General features: G+C 41.2%; 1 protein-coding gene across 4 annotated transcripts in view; it reads right to left on the bottom strand.

Moving 5' to 3' along the window:
- Positions 1 to 20,035, bottom strand: part of UNC13B (unc-13 homolog B) — a 174,870-nt gene that overhangs the window by 51,659 nt on the left and 103,176 nt on the right. For 3 of the 4 annotated variants that reach the window (XM_078600220.1, XM_078600223.1, XM_078600222.1), the window contains 7 exons: positions 16,180 to 16,241; positions 12,822 to 12,900; positions 9,555 to 9,632; positions 8,888 to 9,107; positions 6,509 to 6,736; positions 5,531 to 5,672; positions 3,461 to 3,630 (listed from right to left, as the gene is read on the bottom strand). In XM_078600220.1, coding sequence (XP_078456346.1) covers positions 3,461 to 3,630; positions 5,531 to 5,672; positions 6,509 to 6,736; positions 8,888 to 9,107; positions 9,555 to 9,632; positions 12,822 to 12,900; positions 16,180 to 16,241 — 979 coding nt within the window. The remainder of the gene's footprint in view (positions 1 to 3,460; positions 3,631 to 5,530; positions 5,673 to 6,508; positions 6,737 to 8,887; positions 9,108 to 9,554; positions 9,633 to 12,821; positions 12,901 to 16,179; positions 16,242 to 20,035) is intronic. The other variant, XM_078600221.1, reaches the window with a different exon arrangement.

The following is a 20,035-nucleotide window of genomic DNA, read 5'->3' as shown; positions in this document are numbered from 1 at the left end:
AAATGCCAGCTGTCTTGTCTCGCAATCAGTGGGGGAAGGAGGGGGGGGGCTATTCCATCGCTGCGAAGCACCAACATTAGCAGACTTGTGTTGATAGCGTCCCTGCGTATGTGATTCAGCCTGCTCACGAAACGTGATACCGATGAATAGGCGCAGGCTTCCTCGTCTCTTGGCTTTCTGTGGAAGGTCTGACGCTGGCTCTATTGAGCAGCGCCACGTTGTTTTTAATGGATATGCAGTGACAACAATAAACATACCAACGTCATCGCAACAGACGCGAATGCTTTTCATGCAGAATACACTGAACACAGAAGTTTGATGAATCACCAAAAAAAAACTTTCAACACATTCGCCAATAATATTTCCCTCAAAGGCCAATGAGAGTAGATATATGTTACTCTGTGGTTCTTTTGGTAAAGTCAGGATGATTGCCTGCATTGCAATCGAAACGTCGTGATCTATTATTTTTTCTACCTAAGTGACTTTACCGAAAGAACCAAAGAGTATGGATTCCTGCAGTCACGAAAGCTTCAAATCAAGATTAGATATATGTTGTCCGTTTAGGGAGGTGTTATTGACAAATATGTTTAGTTTTGTTGTTTGTGCACCATTGCCAACACATTATAACATGTTGGAATAAGTTGAATATCAGGTTTCAACATGTTGATGAATTTAAAAAGTAAACATTTGCTATTACTATGGTGGCCAATTACAAAAAAAAACGGAATGGATATGCACGTGCCGTGAAAAAAAGAACGTGGATAAATTATTTGTATTAGCGCATTTTTTCGTGACAATTAAAGCCTTCCTTCCACGTGCGCAAGCGATCTCCGCAGGCGCACAGCCTGGCAGAGTGATTCACATGGAGCAAGGCGCTGATCGCCCGGGGGATGTGTCACCGGGAGTTCATTTTGTCAAATGAGTGGGCAGCAAAGGACGAGAGTGGGAAAAGACAAAGAAACATGTCTGCAACGGCGAGCTGAACTGTACATTCAGAATAAACGTTTTTGGGTTAAATCGTGTTATATATAAATGTGTCGTAACCCTCCACCACCCGACACGGCCAATCAGTAAAAAAGTGTCACGTTGACAAAAGACAAATAGTTCACTACTTTAGCCCACCGGTGTGTTGAAGAGTGAATCAACAACATTTACAATTATTGAGTAAGACGTTTGGCTACGTACGGTGCGAAAGAAGTTCACCGTACATACATACGCTTTGATTCGGCTGCCAATCTTATATTTCACGTGAGCTGTAAATAAGGGAGCGCAGCCTACTGAGGAACTTTACAAAGGGGGCTTAATAATTCACTAAATTCCATACAACAGATCACTATATAGCTTTAGAAATATATATTACAATTGGCAGCCCATTATACTTTCTACTGCTAAGTGTATGTAGAATTTCCTACACATGGTTAGATGAGAGCTTGATGGTAGAATGATGCAATGGGAATGACGACAGAACATCACATCCTACCACGTGCAGCTCAATTAGCACGTAAACAGTGTTGCAGTTTGAGTGTTTTGGTTATTTATATCTAGATTTCGATAGCCTATGTGGCTTACCCCAAATTCCGGTATTCTTGTTTGGATTTGAGAGGTTTTACTGCACAAGCAACTACGAACATTTTTTTAGGTTTAATAAAATCAGTGGCTGACCTACATTACACACGTTGCCAGGGAAAGACACATTCGACAATGAAACCTAATTAATTCCATTACGTTATACATTTGAAGTCAGTTGTCTCATTTAAACAATTAAACTTATCTCTCTGTATTATGATTTAATTCATGGTGCTTGTGTACACATTGCTTGAGGCCATGTGCGTCACCAACTTCGGAGAACATGGACATTGTTTGCTCTTACTTGTGTCTCAGCCTTAGGCTGCATACAGGCGGTGACCAATGCATTGTAAGAATTGAACATGAAGTGTATGTAGACTTTGGTTCTTTCAGTAAAGTCACGTAGATAAACAAAAACATTATTATTATGAATTCCTGCAGTCACGAAAGTTTTCAGTAAAAATGTATGGAGATACTTTATAGTTTCATATCTGTTCCAACACACCAATTAGCCCTATGGTATAACAGAATATACATTTGAGAAGGGATAGTAACAGAACCTAGCAACTGAATTGTATCGATAGGTACCTCGATATCAACGCCGACTGTCCCCCTTACGTGTTTGTGACTATTTTGAGCATTATGATTTTGGACAGAGCTCACGAATGGATTTTCTTGTGTTAGTTAATAAGAATGGATTTGATAGTTATTAACATTAAACTATACATTTCCACTGTAAATAACAATACTATTACATTACAGCACTTTGTAATGCTACTGCTCAATGAAGTTCTGTCCACTCTGTATGGGTCAAGGGATTTTCTTGACCATACTTCACCAAGCTGGTTAGTGTCAGTTGATTCAACAGAACTGGTTCGGACATCACTCGCCATTGATGTTAGCCGTGGCTGGGAATCGAACTTAGGACGCCAGGTGCAAAGTGCCGTCAACTAACCACTGTGCCACTGGTCCCATCTCCCACCGTCCATGCTAGCCAGACGACTTGGAAAGCTACGAGTAGCCACACTTTTCCCTACCACGTGTGATCTGCCAATCGACTCACTGTGGTGTTCCCGTTATTACTGCTCGGTTGACAAGGAGGCTCTGGGGGTGGGGGCGGCATTGAAGACACCTGCCCAATGTTGCAGCCAAGATGCTGAGGAATTGAACCGGTGGACCTCTGGACTGCAAGTCCCCTTAGAGAAATGTCTTAATTGCTCAACGTGCATTATAAATTATTGCATAATCAAATAATAGAACGGCACAACAATGATAAAATAAGTAAACAACACGTAACTGTGCACAACCAGCACAAGATCTTGCATTAGCAACATCTTACAATAGCAAAATCTTACATTAGCAACATCTTACAACAGGCATAAAGCAGTGGCAGAGGCTGCTAATATAATGTAGTAAGTGGTACAGTGAGAAATCGTAGTCGACTCACTTTGTACGGGGGGTGAAATGAAACTGGATTATTTTTTAATGGTGATGACCAGTTGTGCAATGCGCAGTGTATTACTGAACTGTGCACGAACTGCATTTTCTAGATCTCAAGGAAATTATTTTTCATACTGAAAAAATATACCCGGTCTGGAAGAGCAATGTCATATTTTTTAAACGGCAGAGCAATCAGTTCGTACGCGGAAGATTGCGAGTTCAACTCCAGGATGGGAATTGAGTCAGCCCCATCATCCCTATGGGGTTGATAAAATATCTACCACTTTGTGAGTGCCATATTTTCTTTTAGAGAATGTATGCTGAACTTATTTCGGACCGTACGTAGTCAACCATGCTAATTGGAGGTGCTACGTAGGCCGCGAAAGAAGCTCAACATACATACAAACTAAACACAAACAGCAGAATCCTGTGCCAGTGCAGTGCGTTTGCATACCGAGGTTGTACCAGACATCCATCTCGCCGCTCAGCGTGCGGACCTCGATGATCGTCTGACCCAGGAAGTCATCCGACTCCCGCTTGAGCCGCTGCTTGACGCGCGACTTGATGTCGTCGTCCTCGTCCCACACGCGCACCTTGATTCGGTCCGACGAGTTGTGGCACTCGCTGCGTGGGCACAGGGAGGAGGAGGAGGACACACGATTTCCTCCGTTGTCAGAACTGTTCTGAAAAATGTTGGTGTCCATTGCCCATCGCGTGAATAAAAACGCACGTGGATTACGTTTCGCTCGGCTCTGTAATTATATCTCACAATATGCGAAGCTCGTTTTAGGAATGTCTCAAGTAACACACATGGCTAGCGTTTAGAAGAGGAGACATACAGCTGTGCTCACATTAATCTACTCTAAAATCATATATTCAAAAACCTTTTTAGTCCAAAGCTAAGCAAGTCAATCCTGATTGGCATACCCGATGCTCGAAGGCAACTTTAATGTACAATTGAAAATATTACAGAAACATTTAAACAACACCCCCCTTCCCCATCCTCAAAACATCATCTCAAATGATTAATAATGCCTCGCTGCCAAAACCGTAGTAGCGAATAATTGCTGAATGTGGTAATTCATAGGCTGTTAGTATCCAAAGAGCATTGACAGGCAGGAAAACAGACCTGGTATGCCCAAGTCAACATCGGGTTGTTAGATGCTGTGCACCTATAAATATAGGGTTTCTGGGGCATTTTACGATTTTCTGTCAGCCATTTTGGGAGAAAAATAAATATATAATGCACTAAATGCCACTGCCATAGTAATGCTCTTTCCTTTTTTTATAACTGACGTACAATTCGCAGAATTCAACCCACGCTGACTTTTAAGAGACACTTAAATGGCACCGTCTCTGGCTCCAGGATTGTGAGCGACGCCAAGTTTAGCTTTGCCACCCCTCAAGAGCCCCGGCCATAGTCACGTGCCGTGGAAAATAAAATTGTGCCCATTATCAATTGCATTATTATTGTAATTGCATGAAAACAAACAACATGAAAATACAAGTGTACGTCATTACAATGGGATAGTTTAAGCTGTCAGAGAAACTATTCCAAAAGGTCAAAACAAACTTGAATCAACGCATTTTGTACAGACTGCTCCTAAAATGCTTTGAAATTGGAAAGCACACAATTTTTTAAGTGATGAAAAGATGACACAAATAAATTACCAGGTTCTGACTGGGAATGCACAGCTTTGTTTAATATGAGAAAGGATTACTTGGAAAATAGTGCTTCATAAGGAGACTACATATCCTCGCGCAGGAATTTTGTGCAACTTTGATTACAACTGCTGCCGTACATTTGGTTACTTTTTTTTATTACACAGGGCAAAAATAATGGTGGAAATTCATGGTAAAGTATGATTAATTTGTATAGGTAGAGGTGGCCAGGTGGGATAGGAGTCAGAGGCCACCTGAGCAGACACCACTGAGATCTTGGGATCAAGTACAGTTGGTTGGATTAAACCAACGTTCTCGTCTGTGACACATTTGATGGGTTCAGCCTAGAAACTACTCACTGCACAAAAAAAAATCATATTAAATGTACTTTTTTTCCTGAATTGGTAAAATTTCAGCTATGAGAATTGAACAAAAAAAAACTGTTTTGATTGCCGTGCCATGAACATTTATGATAGAGGCCAACTGTAATAACATTTTACCAGTTTATTATTTTTGAAAGGTATTTAAAAAACAATACAAAGCAGCAGCAGTGGGACTCAAATTCAAGACTGATGCCTCATAGCTCATTTCCCAGTGCTCGTATCCCCTACTGCTTGCAATCTTCAACATGAAATATACTGCGCTTACTTTAATAGCTAAAAAGAGCCCTCACGTGTATTATTTTTTTGAAGTTTATATTTTTCATATATAATTATTGTCATCATAGAATTGTAAGCTTAAATGTATATTTTGTGTTATCATTACCAAACATGGGTACTTTAATTCGAAGTGTAATTTGAAAACACAGCATTACAGGTTTTAATACTGTGAGCCACAAAAACTGCGTGCTTTAAAAACTCACAAATGAAATTTCTCATCCCACACGGGGTTCAAGTTGCCATAGATGGTTTTCGTCCGTTTCTTCGTTTTTCCAACTTGCACCGTGACGTACGGATCGCTGGAACCTGTCTTGTCTTTGGCTTGTAAACCCTGTGCACTCACGACTGGAGATACCAAAGACAAAGTACATGAGGGTACAAGAATGCAAAAGTCTCACTTCACAAAGTATATGGATGAATAGTGAGATTATTTCGGATGAGAAAAAATAAATAACAAGCAAAAGATATGCAATGTGAAAGTTGTATAGCAGATAGATGCAGGGAATACGCTGCCATGATGGAAACCAGCAGGGTCCTAATGCAGCAGAGATTTTAATGTTTGGAAATCTACCTTAAAACATCGAAGGCTTGACGGAATTAAATTTTCATTTAATTGTCTGTCATTCAATTTAACATTTTCCAATCATTTTATTCTGTATTTTAATTGTATCAATCAAGGCTGAGTGACATTTTAACCGCATTACATAAACCACACCAGGGTCTAATTAATGCAATAGCAGAAAGGTAGTTAACACCAACATTACGCAAAAATCCTCATAATATTTCTAAACCAATTTTTTTCTGTTGATTATTGGCAAGAAAAGTACTTTATGCTAAACATGACAAGCAGGCCCACACATTATTTTCCAGACAGACATTGCACATGTTCTGTATGGGGCCAGCAACTCTCTTGGCTCGGCCTCAAGGAGTCATCACGATTATCATCAGTCTTGGTCAACCCACCCCCGCTCACGATCATGCGATGTAACAATCCACCTTGCCATCTGCACAGGAGCGTTCCATTCCTAGGCTGCCACTCAAGTCATTATTCCTAACCCAACAGCTATGATCCCTTCTGTTGATACGTTCTACCCAAGCTAACTTACTCATCCTCACAGTTTGAACTGGATATTCTCTAATCCATGTTTTCCCCTCATTCTGTCCCTCAAGGAGTCACGCACCAGTGATTGTGAGCTTTGCAGACCACTTGGAAGTGCCGTCCAGCACGCTCTGCTTGACGGACTTGGTGTGCTGGGCATGGGCCTGCTTGGCCACCGAAAACACCTCTCGGATCAGCTCAAAGATCTCAGGTTTGTTCCTCTCGCGGATCTTCATGCGATCCTTCATGGCCATGATGATGTTTTGCGTGCGGTCCTCTGCCCCGTGCTTCGAGCTCTTTTCGGCGGCGCCTATAAGAGCAAGAGACAGAGTCAATAAACATTTATTGCATGATTAATCAGTCAATTCATGAATCAATCAATCAACGAATTTACTTATCACATTTTAAAGTGTCTCAATGCTTAAGCAAGCGTTGGGAAATGCTCATCTCTGATGATAGTCTTTATCCAGTGATCGCAATTTCAATTTCTCAATGAAGGTCTGTATTTCCCAAGACAACTGTTGAATTCTCACAAAAGGTTCTCATTGTATTTTCCCGGCATAGATAATAGGCCAAGGTAATAATCCTTCGTGAAGATCTGCACCGTCTAGTTTTGAGTCAAGCGGTCTTCTAACGCAAAAACCTCTATTATGGCTCTTCCACTATGCCACCCAGCCAGAAATGTGATAATTTTGTAATTGTAGATGATTAATAATATCTACATATATATAATTAATACAATTATATAACTTATGTTTTTCATATATAATTGAGGGTAAGTTTGACTAATTCTGGCTTTGATTCCAAGTTTAAAAACATTGTTCATAGCAGATTGTTACAGGGTCTTTACGGTCTATACCAGGCCCGGCCTAAAGGGGTGGGTGATCAGGGTGCCTACCCAGGGAACAGGGATTTGAGGACACCAACAATTTAAGGAGTGCCAAAGCTTGACAAATGGAGAAAGAGATACAGCGAAAAAGAGAGAGAGAGAAAAACAAACACAAACCGAGGCCACCTGCACCACCCCTCCCTGCTTACCCCAGCACCACTGGTGGCCCCCTTGGCAAACAAACATTTTTGTTCATGCACGGCACCACATATGTCACACCTGGCCCTGTACAATGCTTCACAGAATGCTATCTTTAATACTAAAGAAGTAATTTGCTGTGACACAATGCCAGGTATTCTTGGGCTGACACACAAGATTAACTTCATGCTGGGGCAAGAATACTCAGTGATGGCCTATTGTGCGATAACCTAAGTAAAGCCTGCTAGTCCACATCAAACACAACTGCCTCCAATTTTATAACAAAAACTGTTCATCAGGATGTGCTATGAAGGAGGGCCATTGTCTGAAATGTCATCAATAACATGATTTTTTTTGTATCTGTATGGCAGTGTTATTGAAACATGTGTTGAGTTTTTTTTCAGCTTTTGAGATCAGGCCAAAGCAAGTTCATCTGTAAAACTCTTGCTTTTATATTAAGATAATTTCATTATTTATGAAATAATATATTTGTTTAAAGAATGCATTTGAACTTTGATTAGCTTTAGTATTGTAATTGTTTAAAGAGGTTAACCTTTTTAAACATCTGAATACTGTAATCTCATTAAGTCTACAAGGCAGCATGTTTGTTACTTTGCTAAGAATGTGAACTTAATGATTTTTAATTACATTAAACATCCCCATTAGCAAGCCAACAGTAAACAAACAGTATTCATTAAATACTGGCATGTGGCACATTGCATCTCTTCTATCCTGACAGAATTGGAAATAGAATGAGCAGGCAATGCAATGCCTTGTGTGTAAAAACAAAAATCTGTGTCAGCTATAAACAAAAAAACCCACCGTGAAGATTCGCATCTTAAGGAGTATAATTCCCCTTAGTTTTGCCCATCAAAAGCATCACCCCTGTTTCCTGCTGGATCAGTCTGATCAGTGATTATTCCCATTATCTGAAGGTTGCCCATTCCTATAATATGCAAGTTTGCAGACAATATGAGAGGGAGAGAGGAGCCACCGACGGTAATACACACACAGTTGTGTCATGGATAAGGGGTAATACACACACACACACAGTTGTGTCATGCATAAGGGGAGGTTTTTGTACTCAGTTTACGAGTGAAATCACCAAAATATCACAAGTAAAAATAATCACGAATTAAGTTGGTACATAAAGTCTAAACACAAGAATTACCATCATCACGTAGAGCAGTTCGGTCAATATTGATGAATATAGCCATGGGACACTAGCCTTTAACCCACTTCAACATTCACGAATGTGTAATTAACAATTACAAATAATTTCATAAACCTGGTCATGATTTGGCACACAATTAATTTGTCCTGTGAATATTGTTCGAGGATTTCCTGACTTCTGCACAGATAAAAAAACACTGTCCATAAACTTTCCGGAAGAAAATAACGTGGTCAAGATAATCCCTCTGAAGGTCCACTCACGTTGCAAGCAGTCTGCATTGAGGAGATCCTGGCACTTTTCGTGGCATTTGACCCCACATTCTTTGCACTTCATGCCCTGGCGTGCGATGCCCCACAGTAGGCCTTCGCACTCGTAGCAGTAGGTGGGTGTGGTGGCCGTCCACACTTCGAAGTTGTGCGGAGTGGTGCAGGAGATGGGATAGATGAGGGCTTGCAATGCCTTTTTGTAGACATGCGCCTTCTAGAGCACAACAATGTGGTCAACAGGCATTTGATGGCACATTGGTGCAATCCACGTGTAACTTGCATAGATTCTAGATTTGAAGCTTTCGTGACTGCAAGAATTCATACTCTTAGTTCTTTCGGTAAAGTCACGTAGGTAAAAAATGAAAAAAAAATTCAAATAGTGATTTTTATTGTTTTATTTTTATTTAATTTTTTACCTACGTGACTTTACCAAAAGAACTAAGAGTATAACTTGCATAGCTTTATTTCACATGTAATGCTTCTTATTATTTTGTTCTTTCGATGTAATGCTTCATCAAAATTAGCTTTTGGCTTTCAACGTTGCATGATTAAACACATGGGTATAGTTTATATATTTAGTGTGACTCTGCCCTCATAGAGACAACAGCCATCCTTCACCAAACTGTATTGGCCATGGGGAATTATGATGGAATGTGCTCACCAAGTCCTCATCGTTGAGAGAAGCCCTGTAGGCCAACGCCGAGGCCAGGCCTGCTTTCCTCTGCATGGCTGCAATGGACTGCAGAAGGAAAGTTGAATCAGCCGACAGCCACACGTGACAAGTGAAGAATTTCACTGTTATTACCACATCGTGATGAACGTCAAAAAACCAAGGAAGTGGTCACCAAGTAAATGTTTACTTTCATTGAGGATTCATAATTGTTTTTTTGGGGAAAGCCACATGTGGCCAACATTGTGTCGTGAAGACATCCAAAAAAAACTGAGTTGTCACCACGTGGTGTTTGCAAGCGTTTAAATGTGGCAATTATCTTTGTCTCGGCTCGCTGGTAAGTTGCAGAACAATTCTCCCAAACAAATATAACATTCACGTACAGATCGTTACATGGCCCAACCCAAAAATAATTATGAATCATAATACTGACTGTGAAAAGCTACTTGTTAAGTGACTTTCATTCATGTTAACCATAAGTACCAGGAGCGACCAAAACCAAAATCTGCACAAGACAGATGTAAGAATTACAGGATCCCGTGAGGTTAAACATGTTGGCAAAAAATTTACAATTCGGAGAAATAGACCAGTGTTCATATTTTGAAGAATAAAAATGAAAACCAATAAACCTGAAACTTAAAAATTCCACAAGAAAAGGTTAGTAAATTGGCAACCTTTTGACCCACAGAAAGAAATAACTTAATTTTAGTTATGAAAAACATTGTGTACACTTACCATTGCCTGAGTTCATGGTATGGTTGCATACAAAAAAATTACAATATGTTATTGCATGTGAGTAAAGCGGTACATGGACTCTCCACTGCGACTATTGCAAGGACATCGATCTTACATCATGCGCACCAGTCTGAACCCGCTAAGCAACATATATAAAAGTTTAGTTCAATCAAGCATTTTAAAATAAACTCAAGTACCAAAAAACTTAGTGCAATTAAATATGCATATTAATGCAGTTTAATATACTCTGGTTCAACCTATTTTGGGGCATTTTTGTCAACTAGTTTGGGCACTGTGAGCTAACCAACCAGTTATCCATTTCATAACGGAAAAATCATTCAGTATGTAACCCACTGGGTATATAGTTCACAGTTTTTTTATGTGGTCAATGAGAAAAGATACACCGAACCAGAACATAGCTCAGCATTAGGGCTAAATCTCTATTAAGGGCACAACAAAAAACACTCATCAGGTGACATTTTAGTTGTGTGAGCATACATATAGATGAAAGTAGGTAAGAAAAGAAAGCAGGAGATGGAGAGTCATGCTGCTATGGGACAGCATTTTAATCATATCAGCGAGTTGGCTCTGCCTCCAACGGACCCATTGGTCGTGAAACAACGTGGGCTTCGTGCTCATCAGGAGGCATGCACGGTGGGACGCGGTGAAATGCGGCACCAAGGAATAAGGTGAAGTGACGCACACATCACAGCGGACTGGAGACCAGTTGAAGCCACATTAGCAGCCAAGTGCGCATGCAAAACACCCTCTCGATGCAGGCAACGAGCCTGCCATAGGCAACGTGCCAAGGGTGGGCATGCTACTTTAGATTTATGAGCGTATTTCCCCCCCCCCCCCCCATTGTTGCACAAATAATATATTCGTAGACTGAAGTGCATCTCTATGCATAGCAGTAATAATCTGTGCTGAATTAGAAAAGACCAAATGTAACAGTTTCATCAATGTAGACTGAAGTATGTGGTCATGCTGCAGTACCAGATAGCCTCATCAAAAGTAGACATTATTTTCATTTTGGTGACCGTGGTCACTCTTATGAACGACACTATCCTGGCCTATTGAGGTCTCACCTGGTTAAAGAAATGAACCTGAAATTAGTCAACAAGGCCAATCACAGTCAAAAGAAGCACTCATCCAAATTTCAGGTACAGCCCACAGCAAATTAAAACCCTAAACTAATTATCAAAAACAAAAGTCGACCTAAATTTTGATTTAAAGCTTTCGTGACTGCAGGGATTCATATTCTTGGTTCTTTCGGTAAAGTCACGTAGAAGGGAAATAATAAAATTATACAAATATAAAACAATAAAAATTCTCACGACGTTTCGACTGCAACACAAGCAATCATCATCAAATTTTCTTGCTGTGGATTTCACACCTGATGATGATTGCTTGTGTTGCAGTCGAAACGTCGTGAGAATTTTTATTGTTATATATTTGTATTATTTGTATTATTTCCCTTCTACGTGACTTTACCGAAAGAACCAAGAATATAAAAGTCGACCTGTCCATTTTAGGCAGCCAGATCTTGCCCCCCCCCCCCAACCCCCAATGAGGTTTGCGAGCAAAGCGCTCAACAGGAGTCTGCACTCACGTGGCTTAAAATAGACGAGACATGGGCATGCAATACAAATGAACTTCAGGTGGCCGAACAACCAATAGCACAGTCAGTCTCACCAGGTCGCTGACCAGAGGAAGGGATTTACGTCGGGGCTTAATGTCAGGCATACTGTCAATGCTATCCAAGAACTTAACAGCCGCTCTCCTGGTTTTGGGCAGACAGAGGGAGAGACCCAAGAGCAGGGGAAGGGAGAGAAGGGGAATGAGCACAAGGCAGGCAGGAGCGGACACCGTGCGCTTCCTCGCCACCGCAGCAGCAGCAGCACCGTGGCCAGGGATTGAAGTTAACCATGCGTGCTGCCGCAAGTTTCAAATCCAGTCCTCGGGATCACGCCACTCTCGCCCACGCTCGAGAACTACGCGCGCCTTGCGGAAGGCAGAACGGTTTCGCTTTTGTGACGGCAGTCGAGATGTTGGGTGCTCGTTACGAATAAAGATGCAAGGCGATTTCCTTTAATCTCCAAAGGAAAAAAAAAATCTCCCACTTGAGAATTTAGACGTTTAAGAAGTTACGTGGTGCATGAAAGCTTTTGGCTGACCAGGGCAGCACCGGGCAATTAGGCAATAGCAAGGTATTGAGCATCTACGAAAAGTTAAGAAAATGTGTAATTTGTTGGAAATATACACAAAGGTTATTTAGCACAACTTGCTGCGTAGATGGGATCACAACCGGCACAGCTTCTCATGGACCCTGCACCATGCGAGCAAAGTGAATAACAACCGGCCATGAATTCCATACCAACAAAGTAGTTCTGTTAAGTGAGCGAAAGCGTTGAGCCCAAAAACTTGTTTGAAACTTGACTCGGGCGACCATGGTTAATTTCCCAGTATGGGTGGAGGAGGGGCAGGAGGCTGCGGAGAGACGCTGGGGAGGGGGTGCCTCACCAAATCGCTAACAAGGGGAATGGGCTTTTTCTTGCGCAAGTCGGGCATGCTGTCGATACCATACAGCCCGCCATCTGGCCTAAAAGGAGGACACACAAGCAGGTCAAAACGCCCCCCTCCCATTTGCAATCACGCCATTGTTAGTACAACCCAGACAACAACATCTAAGGAAGGCATTCAAAAACAAGAAAAAAGTCCCCCAATTGTTGCCATAAAATCTCGAGCAAATGCAATCAGTTCACAAAACATGTCGGGTAATGACTTGGCATTCCTGTTCACAAAACATGTGTGTTTTTATCTCCTGCACTGATATCTACTGATTTGTATAACTAGAGCCATGGGGATTGCACCATCAATATCCCAGCCTACCCCGAGCAAGGCTGAGTCATGTGAGATTTATAAAATGACCGTGACTCGTCAAAGTGTCTCCAGCTACTAAACCAGGTTCTCCTAGACGAGGGTGGTTGGGTAGCGTCCCCGAAGTGTCATGGGATTGTTGGTAACCATGTACACAAGAGGGCATACTCATGTCGTATGTACGTTGGACTTATTTCGCACCGTACGTAGCCAACCGTGCTAATCAGAGGTGCGGGGAAATGACAACAAACCAAAATGTAATGCTGCTTGAATAGGGGTGACCGTAAAAACCAGTGATGTATATTCATACAGATTATTTTAGATTAATTGTATGTAATATGTTTTAAATTGTCTATTTATCAAATTACAAATGAGTATTAAGAGCTTATGCATACCATTAAATTTGAGAGTATTGCATTGTATACCATTGGTTCTATTTTGAGAGTAATCAGCAAATACAATAAGACGAGCCAAATTATTCACTGTAGTTCCTCATAATTACATCACCAAAACATATTTTCTCCATTTGCTGTATTCTGGGCTTCTACATCCATGAAATTTAACCTTCAAGGCATATTTGGGAAATAAATATATATATGGTTAACTTGTTCTGATGCTTATCAGTTATTTACTCATCAATGCAATCTCCAGTGTTCAGATCATTTTCTGTAAACCTCTATTTGCTGACCACGATCTGCGCCCAATAAAATTCCCCTCCATCTGTCCGTGAAAGCCTCAGTTGTGTGCCAGAGGAAGTGCGAGCAAGAGGAGAATCTACACGGAAACCAAAGGAAAACAACAACAATGGTGTGCCGATAGATCAGAAACCTACTTGCTGTACTGTTGTCTAATAGTCCACCATCCAGCCCTGTGTAAGTGTCTGCCTCTACACTGCCAGAAAGCAGGGTTGCACCACTGGACTAATTTTCTTCTAAATGGCCACACACTGTGTCAATCCTGAGTCCTGAATAAGCTGCAGAGAGTTTCTGATGGAGAGATGAATGCACTGAGGCCTTGTCGCAGTGCTTCTGCTCCTGGGAGCCACTCTCATCAAAAGATTCAGAAAACACACCCAGCCGTTTCTGTGGAAAGTACTGCGCAAGGACGTGTCATCGCAGAGCTCACTTTAAACATTAAAGGAATTAAAACGAGATTATGGTCAGCTGCAAGCCATTTTAAGACTGGAAATATATGCAAAAAGACCCGTAGCAAAGCTACAGCACATCCACCGACAGACTCAATCCTATGGACGCTTCTGCACAGAGCACCTCCACGAACACGACCGGCGTCTCTCGACTGCAGGGACATTGAACAGTGGGGCAGGTGGGCACTTAATCAGAGTTACAATGCAAAACAGCTGAAATTATAATTGCATCCACGCTCATCCTTTAACATTTCACCGCTTGATAATTGCTATATATGCATCAATCAATTACATGTTTACTTGTTGCACGGAATGTCCTATTTATTCTGTTACCCAACTAGAGTTTGCAAGGGAGGTCCGTGGTGCTATCGGCACAGAACAACAACAACGGCAGAGTGATCCGTACAAAGGAACAGGCAACAACAGAACAGAACGCGTCAGAGGTTCAGGCAAAAACAGTGATTTAAAAAAATATACAAAACAGCAATATTAACAAACTGGCACATTGCAAAAAACACAGGCACAATGCAGCAAACTCGAGGAGGAGGTAACGAGCGGCTGGAGAGGAGACGATCGCGAGGTGAAGGGACCACGATCGAGCGAATAAAACCACCATCATGGGAACATGAAAAACTTACAAACATTTGTCACCATAAACCCAGCAACTTTAAAAGTCTCCTACATTTGAACATGACCAACGGTCGAACATACTGGACAATGCATGGGTCTATTATTGCTTCAACGTGCTTTTTGACTCGGATTGCGGTGATATATTAAAAAACTTATGAGGCGAACAAACATTCGTGGATTGAACTAATCTAGCAAAGCAACACATGCCATTGTTCCAAATAAGGAAACGCTGTGGTCAGGTCGTTTCTGAAAAAGAGCTTTTTAGCTCAGTGGGCCTTACCTGGTAAAATAAAAATAGTGAATAGTTAGTAATTGTGTACTATATTAATTTAAAACCTGGATATGTTACCTGTAACATACATATAATGCCACATGGGCAAACAAATGTAAATGTATGCAACTTTAAATATATATATAAAAAAAATCAGTGCTTAAATAAATTTGTAATAATTTTTTAAAAGGTACATTTCAGAAGAGGCAAACGTGAATATAGATGCTAATGCTGAACAGACGATCCATGCTGCGCGCAGACTTTATTTTCTTAATGCCTTCAAACAAGCCCATCCTGAGCAGTGCAGACACAGCATTGGGCAGCTCACTGGGAGTGACGTTTGGATAATTGAGTGTCACGTCCGCCCTTTGAAGTGTCGGCTTGCCACATTAGACACGCTAACGGCTCAGTCTCAATGTGGCGCTGCCCAAGTCCGCTGATCTTGGCGCTGTGCTTAAACACATTCCAAGCATGGAACACAGCGGCTCCAAGTCACTTTTTTACATATGCAAAAGTTGTATTTAATATTTTCAAACCTTTTTGAAGATTTCTGTCAAAGGCACACGGGGTTACTGTAAGTCAACGCAATGCAAATAGGCAGGTGAACTTAAATTACAACGGAAAAACTGGCATCGCTATTAGAGAATAACAACATGTCCGGGTGTAAAGAAGGAACAGCCAACACATTACATTAACTACCTTGATTGCACGTGATATTTTAATCACGAACCCAGACATGTTATTTTAAGTTCCAAATGTAACCAACCAATCGTTATTTTTGCAAATAACAATATTTGTAACCCAAATGAGTTTTGTGATGGTTACCGTTTTCAATAAACAAAGAAATATCGGATTAAAAAACTGGGAGGCCAACATTAACGGGAAGCCAGCATTATGCCAGTACAGCGATTCTTGGCTGATTTCCATACAAAATGTAATGTTTGTTGTAGACTTACCCTGCTGTTCCCTTGAACCAGCCAGGCTTCTGAAGGTCTCCGCTTCCATCAGCCATCCGGGCCTACACACCAAAGGTACATCACCAAAAACCCATTGCATTATGTTTCTGATAAACATAGCAAGCGTGTACACACACTACACATTCAAGGATAATGTATATACCAAAATGAACAATGTCATCACCATTCTGTCTATAAACATTTGCAAGCACGTTCAAAATGCTGAGAAATGTGTGTTTATAAACCTCGATGTTGAATATGACCTACATAATTGAAACAAAGTTAATAACGCTTTAAGAAACAACGAAAGCCCTTCGCCAATGCCGTTGCACAGCACGTTGAAAATCGGTGAATCGGGAAGGTGCATCAGGTTTTGGGGTGGGGAGCGTTACATATTCTTAAGCGGAATGAGATGATTTTAAATGAAGGAGAGCAATGATGCAATCACAATGTGCTCAAGAGGTCACGAACAACAGATGCCACAGCAGCACACATATCAATATAACCTGGTGATCCAGTGCAGCACACTCTGGACCTTCTGGCGGAAGGTAAAATACAAGGCAAGTGAATTGCAGGAAAACATACCCATTGCAAATGAGCTTAGTGTACAGCCAAAGGACATTTTTGTATGTAAATCTATTTATTCACTCCACGTATTTACCCAGAAAAGACTGAGTCACACGACTCTCTTTCAGGAGGGTCCAGCCAAGGTTTGGCAGTAGGGGGCAATGATTGCTACGCCAATTACAATTGAGGAGCTTGCGAGGTAAAACGTACACATGAGGACAACGACGCCCGGCAACCAATGGGCCTTCCCTTGCGCATGGGCGATCTTTAAGAGCCACTGTGAAGCCTGCATGTTTACGGTTCAGAAGAACACCCCGCAGTGTGCACCTGGGGCGCTTGCTGGATTCGACACGTGAGGAACTCCGCGACGAGCGGCGAACGCGGGCCACTCCACCGCGCATGACAAAGGCGGCAACCAAAACTGAACATCAGTCTTGCACTCAACTCAAGGCGCACTATTAAAATGCAAACTTTGACAAGTCACAACTGGTAATTATTAGGTACCAATTATTAAGTGAAGCGCAAATCCAGGTATTTGTGTCATAAACTCATCTGTTGTGAGAAGACCATTAGTCTAAATATAATTTGCAGCTTTTCTCTCTAAGGCCATATATTTACTCTTATTATAACTTGTTTCACGTGAATCAAGTGAGGGTTGGTCAAAAGGACGTGTCCAAATGAAAAACACGATGCAACACGGGTGGGACCCCTATCAAGTGAGATGTATTTAATGTGACATGACTTTGTTTCTTTGTGCTGTTGAAATATAGTGTCAACATTCCTTGAAAATAAAGAATTCTAAAAGAATATCTGGTCTTCTACTTTTGTGCACCCAATATGTGTAAGCAGATAAGAGCAAATCGTCTTCTTGCCTGTGATTTCCAGAGACAAACGTTGCCATAGATAACAATATATATATATCTCTATGAAGCTGTTAGGCCAAGAAGACCGTAAAATTGTAAAACGCTGACCGGGGAAATAAAATATTGACCGAGAAGCTAGTTTTGATTGAAAGCTTCGAATATTCGTGAGCAAAGATAATGTTCATACGGAGTCTGTACTAGCACATACATGTACATGGCATTATACACACACAGGCATTTGAATTATATTTCAGCGTTATTTTAAATAGCCAGGTCAAAAGGCTCAAGAGTTTGATTTTATATATTTTTTAAAGAGAATACTGGAAAGTTAGAGTTGCTCAGAGGCAGCTGTGCTCTGAAACGGTCACGCAATACACTACTTTCCCATACGTCACATACTCGACTGACAATTCCCTGCAAAAAAAACCCAACCAACTCCATGCAATTTCGCTTCTGAGCAAAGTATCCTGTAAAGCTACCCAGCCACAAAAACACAACGTGTATTTAGGTATAAATCGCCACGATCCTTCTTGTGCAACCAAGGAAGAAACTTAAGAGAAAATATAAATGCAATGGAGCCCAAGTGAAAAACATAGTATCGTAATAACGCTCTGCGAAAGCTATATGTGTATATACCGTATATATCTTTATAAATGACACTACACATTTATATATTTACAATTGACTAGGTACTCAAATGATGATTATTTACCTATAGGAACACAGTTATGTTCATGCTGCTAATGTGCAATGATTAACTACATTGGACTTGCGTGCCAGCGGTCACCGTTTTTATCTCTCGGCTGACGCAGGTAGTTGAAAACAACGGTGGTGAGAATTTCTTAAATCCTCACACCTCTGTCCACCCAGGGACGCAAATGGGTCGAGCACAGTTAGTCGATCATTTAGGCCCCGTGTGGTGTGGCAAAGTGTGGGATAGATCCCAGGACTTCCAAGACATCCGAGCCCCCCTAGAGCGACTCGCTCGAGCTCCCTTTCGTGGAGGCCCTTGTGCCAGCCAAAGCTGCGTGAGAAGGCAATTGCAGGGCTGCACCTTTACCTGTTGCTGTACTATTGTTTTAGCAGCAAGCTAGTTGTCACTTACAATAACCGGAGTATCATGATAAAAGTGTCATCATCTCCATTGTGACCGCATTGGTGTGCAATTGCTTCACATGTTATTAACCACATGCGACTACAAAAGACATAAACAAACGTTTTTAAAAAGGTGACATATCTACCTTTCCCCAGTGAGACGAGAATGTAGCTTCGCTTGAAATGGACCATATTTTGACATTTAATATTCACACGACAACAAGTTACAATGTCGAGAAAGTGACCTCTTTTAAAAGCAAGGTGACATCTACTCAATTGCTAATGTGCCGCATAATAGTGCTTCTTTTATTATTTATATTATTTTTCAACATACGCGTTTTTTTCAATTGCACCACTAAAGCCACCGTCATGGGACAAAACATCCCAATTTTTTTTCCAAAATGGTTTATAATTTCACTTAATAAATGTGTGCGCGCAGGAAACATTTCAGTTCGGAAGAACACATGCACATCACTTGCCTCATTCAATGCTATTGTCGGGGGTAAATGCTGGCCATTTACAACAACATGCAGGCCAGTTGCGACATGCAGGCCCACTTACAATTCTCCGCTCGAAATGTTTTTGGAATTCGTGGTTTTATGTTTGTCTTATTCCTTTATCTAGTCTTCGCTAGGTTTTAATGGATGTTCCATTTGCGTCGTCCTTTATAGCGCGGGGGGATTTCTATAAAACTCATCAATTCCACGGTGCAAACAAGATACCCGTGCTGTCTGTTTAATTAAGGTTTTTTGTGACCGAATTAATAAATTGCATTATGCACTGGAATACAGCCTCACAGATAGTATTCTTTGCATTTAAAGGAATGTTATATGTGCGTAAAAATAAAATTAGATTTCCAGTGAAGTTGCAATTGCAATATTTGGGTGAACTGAAAACAGCTAAAACTGTCAAACCGACGCGATTCTACGAATGCGACTAAAATAACTGGAAAGGGGACCAAGAGAACTAGTGCTTACAAAAAAAAGTGTCCTATCAAGGGCATTCAAACTGCAGCCACAATGCACCACATTACTGGGCCGGTCAACCCACACCTGAAAGGGGCACTCCTCTTCCTTAATTATTTTCACCGAGATTAAAACGGAGAGGTTACAATTTAAACCTCATTAGCAATGCCAAGATGCCAGCTGAAAGGCCTTTAACTGCTGTCAGCCTTATTTACTTTCTCTAATGAAGCAGAATAATCATTTGTGTTTCTCTGGAGAATCGTCAGCCGCCTCTCCACTCACCTAACGAAGGTAAAGGTGCAGCCCTGCAAGTTACTGGCACATGCCACTGCTGGCTAGAAAGACTTCCACAATAGAGAGCTCCAG

This window comes from Lampetra planeri, chromosome 13 (assembly GCF_965212315.1).
Source record: "Lampetra planeri chromosome 13, kcLamPlan1.2.h2, whole genome shotgun sequence".
Lineage (NCBI taxonomy): Eukaryota > Metazoa > Chordata > Hyperoartia > Petromyzontiformes > Petromyzontidae > Lampetra > Lampetra planeri.
Note: the sequence above shows the minus strand (reverse complement) of the source record. Positions and strands in the feature narration are given on the sequence as shown.